This window comes from Ixodes scapularis, unplaced genomic scaffold (assembly GCF_016920785.2).
Source record: "Ixodes scapularis isolate PalLabHiFi unplaced genomic scaffold, ASM1692078v2 PGA_scaffold1__304_contigs__length_218370807, whole genome shotgun sequence".
NCBI classification, from domain to species: Eukaryota; Metazoa; Arthropoda; class Arachnida; order Ixodida; family Ixodidae; genus Ixodes; species Ixodes scapularis.
In genome coordinates this window covers 34,192,384-34,196,926 of record NW_024609846.1, presented here as the reverse complement: position 1 = coordinate 34,196,926, position 4,543 = coordinate 34,192,384, and the positions used below count along the sequence as shown (strand labels likewise).

At 44.7% G+C, this 4,543-nt stretch overlaps 1 protein-coding gene across 1 annotated transcript; it reads left to right on the top strand.

The window, feature by feature from the left end:
• The first annotated feature begins 1,787 nt into the window (after positions 1-1,787).
• LOC121048453 lies at positions 1,788-2,998 on the top strand. The gene has a single exon (XM_040504803.2). It carries the CDS (start codon positions 1,789-1,791, stop codon positions 2,824-2,826), a length of 1,038 nt encoding a protein of 345 aa, XP_040360737.2. The 5' UTR covers position 1,788; the 3' UTR covers positions 2,827-2,998.
• The last annotated feature ends 1,545 nt before the right edge of the window (positions 2,999-4,543 follow it).

Genomic DNA, 4,543 nt, shown 5'->3' with positions numbered 1-4,543 from the left:
GAATTGGTAGCAACGGTGTACTTACCCGGGGAACGACGCGTGAAGTGGCGTGTTGTCCGTTGGCACTCCCGTCGAAAAAGCCGAAATAAAGACACAAAGGCTATATATATACAAGAAATATCGCGCGCAGAAGAGAATAGGAACACTTAGAAGCAATAAAAATTAGATAAAATAGGTAATGGAATCGACAAACAGAGGATTAAGAGGGGGCAAGCGACAAGGCAATGCGATCTCAAGGCGGAGCAGCCAGGCGAGGGACAGTCTCTCCCACAATTCCTCGCGCGCGGGCCGGGGCGCTTGCGAAAATTGCAAATTGTCTATTGAGTAACGGGAATGACAGTGTGCTTGCGCTCTTGTTCCATTCAAAATGCCAACACGTTGGCGGTGTGATGTCATTTTAGTTCTGGTGATCACATCAGGTCAGGCCCGCCCAAAGTAGTCATTTAAACAAATCAAATCTAAATATCTTGCTGGGAAAACTCTCAGTTTGCAGAAAGCATAGCGCACGAGGTTGTGTGTTTTTAATGTGTTTTTAATAAAACGGAATGTGTTTTTAATAAAACGTTGGTCAGAGTCCGCAAAAACCATGTTGACTGCGAAATGTATATGTCAAAAAAGGGGAGAGGAAGAACTAATAGTAGGATATTTGCATCAACGTTTAGAAAAGTATTTAGCGCCCCAATACACAGAGAGTTGTAAACAAAGATACATAAGGTTTAATCGGTTCCTAAACTTTACAAAAAAAAAAACTTTTAGGTTCACTTACGTATAAATTTAAATTTAAAATAAATTTAAAACATCGAATAGAACGCGCCTTCTATAGCCCAGCCTTTTTTTGTAGAGCCGCTGCTCTTCACATTCACGGAGTGGTTTGGCTCGCGTTTGAAGCGGACGCCAAAATGTGTTGCAGCAGTGCGATGGAAGTGACCTTGTCGCTTGACACTTTCAAGGGCTTTTTTCATATCACTTTGGCGCTATAAAGCCCGTGTTGTTGTTCTCTATTATATGTTCGAACCATCCTAGGCACCGGAAGAACAGTAATAGCGTTCAGGAGGAAACAAAATTCTCCTGCGTTATAGACATGAGCGTCATAAAATGTCCGATTGTCGCGTTTTCCCCCACGTGCATCCTGTTACGTAAATAATTACTTCGGCAAAAAACGCAACTGCAGAATGCTCAAATTGGGTCCGCATGGAGCTAAGTGGGCACAGAGGAGCGGCGGCTATGCGGTCGCTTCAAAATCCCTTCTGCTTCATTCTGCAGATTTTGGCCTTCCTTGGGACAGGGCTACCTCCTCCTCGACAGCCAGCCACCATCTCTGCACCGTCATCATGCACTGTATTCCTGGCGGCTATCGGTGACCACATCGCGCCCGTGTTCGATGCCACAGTTTCGTCCCTCCCCTTCACCAAGCCAGCATCATCGTCAATGACAGCAGGATTCTCTGCGAATTTAAGCGCCTGGTCACCGCAGGACCCTTTCAGTGGGCACAGAGGAGCGGCGGCTATGCGGTCGCTTCAAAATCCCTTCTGCTTCATTCTGCAGATTTTGGCCTTCCTTGGGACAGGGCTACCTCCTCCTCGACAGCCAGCCACCATCTCTGCACCGTCATCATGCACTGTATTCCTGGCGGCTATCGGTGACCACATCGCGCCCGTGTTCGATGCCACAGTTTCGTCCCTCCCCTTCACCAAGCCAGCATCATCGTCAACGACAGCAGGATTCTCCGCGAATTTAAGCGCCTGGTCACCGCAGGACGCTTTCAGTGGGCACAGAGGAGTGGCGGCTATGCGGTCGCTTCAAAATCCCTTCTGCTTCATTCTGCAGGTTCGTAAATACCCATCTTTTCACGTTAAACGATCCTGTAATGGCTTTCTGCTGCTCCTCCAGTGCCCGCTGGTTTTTCTTAGAATTGCTTATATGTGTGTTCACGTTTTTAAGTTACTTTTGTTGTCTGGGGACGTTGAATTAAACCCCGGCCCTATCACTAACGCTGATATTCTGGCTGCCATTGCTGAACAGTCTTCTAAAAACGATGCGCGTCATACCGAAATGGTTGACATGCTAAATCAGGTCAAAGATAACCAGCATCAGCTAGAACTAAAAGTGTTAGACATCAATTCAAGACTTGCAGCAGTCGAATCACTTGTAGAATTACTAGACGTGCCAAAGCATCCTACTGTACTGTCTAATGTTGTTAGTGAGGCCGTCCGAGGCGAAACTACCGTTCTGAATTCAAGACTTAATGAGCTTGAAGATAGATCCCGTCGTGACAATTTACTTTTCTACGGTATCGCCGACACCCTTTCCGAAGACTGGTCGCAGTCAGAATCTCATATCCGCGATAATCGTTCCACAATATTAGGACTAGATCTACCTGGCGAGGCAATATCCCGTGCTCATAGATTAGGCTCATACTCAGCTAATAAATGCCGGCCAATAATTGTTAAATTCTCTTCCTCTAAATTCAAGGCGAACGTGTTTTCTCAGCGTTTTAAGTTGAAAGGAACAGGAATTTCAGTCAGTGAGGATTTCTGTCCGGCTACGCGGCAGTTACGTAAAAAGTTAATCGATTTCGGTAAAGGCACCGGTCAGAGGTTCTCGCTCAAACTAAACAGGCTGCACGTTAATCAAAAGGTGTATACTTACTGCCCTGTAACAGATTGTGTTTGCGAAGTGACTCCTAGTCACGCTCGTGATGCTAACAACGCCGCGTCTCTCCCTCCGGGTGCCAATAATACAGTTTCCGCGCCGCAACCGGGCACCGATAACGCAGTTTCCGCACCTGGTCCAAGCAATTATAATTCACACGCGTCATCAACATAACTATGTAAAGGCCCGGCGACTAACGCTATCTCAATATTGTATTCTAACGTGCGAAGCGTGTGCAACAAACGCGACGCTTTGTCATCTCTTATCGACACGTGTACAGCTGATATTGTTATCCTGACCGAAACGTGGCTTTCTAGTAAAATTGCTGACAGTGAAATTTTTGAGTGTGAAGCTATGTACAAATTTTATCGTTTCCATCGTGACTCGCGCTCAGGTGGCGGTGTTCGTATCGCTGTTCGTGATTCTATAATATCGAGCGTTATACCACTTAACCTATCATTAGAGTTCGTGTGTGCCCGTGTACATGTCAGAAACAAGGATTTTATTTTTTGCGCCTGCTATCGACCCCCCGCTTCGTCTAGTACATTTTGCTCTGAGCTTCACGATGTCTTAAATAGATTGGTAGTACGGTTTCCTTCTTCGTCTTTGCTTCTTCTGGGGGATTTTAATTTTCCCACAATTAACTGGAAAAGTGACACCCCCACAGTAAGTGATCACTCATTACAGGCTCTTTCGTTTCTAAGCCTTTGTCTTGATTTTAATTTAAAGCAACTTGTACAAGAGCCTACACGATGTTCATCTCATTCTTCCAATGTATTAGACCTCATTCTCACTACAACCCCTGAGCTTGTGTCTCCCTTAACATACTTACCAGGTTTAAGTGACCATTGTGTTATTCAGTTCGACCTGCAGGCATCTGCTTCCTCATATAAAGCATTTAAGATTATTCGTGACTACAGAAATGCCGATTTTGTTTCAATTAATAATGAATTAGACGCGTTTCTAACTGATTACACCTCACGTTTTCATACGCGAACGGTTGAAGAAAATTGGTCTCTCTTCAAGCAAAAAGTGAGTGACCTAACTGACCAGTACATCCCTCTGAAGCGCATCCGCTCTAATTCACAGGCACCTTGGTTTAACGCACGCCTTAAGCGTCTGCGAAATAAAAAGAAACGGTTTTTTCGGCGCGCAAAATTGACAAAAAGTGCTGAGCGCTGGGACGCTTACGAAGCTGCTGATACGGAATATAAACAAGCTGTCGCACAATCAAAGCAGGAGTTTTATCAGTGTACACTTTTTTCTCTTTTAAAAGATAACCCACGAAAGTTTTGGAGCGTGGTCAGCGGTAGTAGATCCAGTGCGGTTGAGCTTTGTGATGCGAATAATGTTCCTGTAGATCTAAACGATTGTTGCAATGTCCTGAATGATGTGTTTGCTTCTTATTTTTCCCACACGACTCCTACCTGTTACCCCATTGTTTTCAGCCCTAATTATAGTCCTATGTTTCCTGTTAGTATTGATTCATTTGGTGTCGACTGTTTAATCCAGAAGCTTAAAATTTCTGCGTGTGCTGGGATTGACGGAATCAACTCAAAATTCCTGAAGAGCACCGCCACCTATTCATCTTTGATTCTTTCCGAAATTTTTTCACAGTCTTTGCAGTGTTGCACGTTACCCAACGATTGGAAGGTAGGGAAGGTGGTTCCTTTGCATAAATCAGGTACTGCTCACTCCCCACTTAACTACAGGCCCATATCATTGACTAGTGTACCGTGTAAATTACTTGAACATATCATTTACTCTCACCTTGTTGCCTTTCTCGAGTCCAATTCTTTTTTTACTAATTGTCAACACGGGTTCCAAAAATTTTTTTCTTGTGAAACACAGCTCGTATCGTTTACTAATGACCTGATGGTTGCCATTGATG

Bases quoted from the DNA above. Each gene is read 5' to 3' on its own strand.
- LOC121048453 (XM_040504803.2), top strand. From the start codon at position 1,789: ATGCGGTCGCTTCAAAATCCCTTCTGCTTCATTCTGCAGGTTCGTAAA.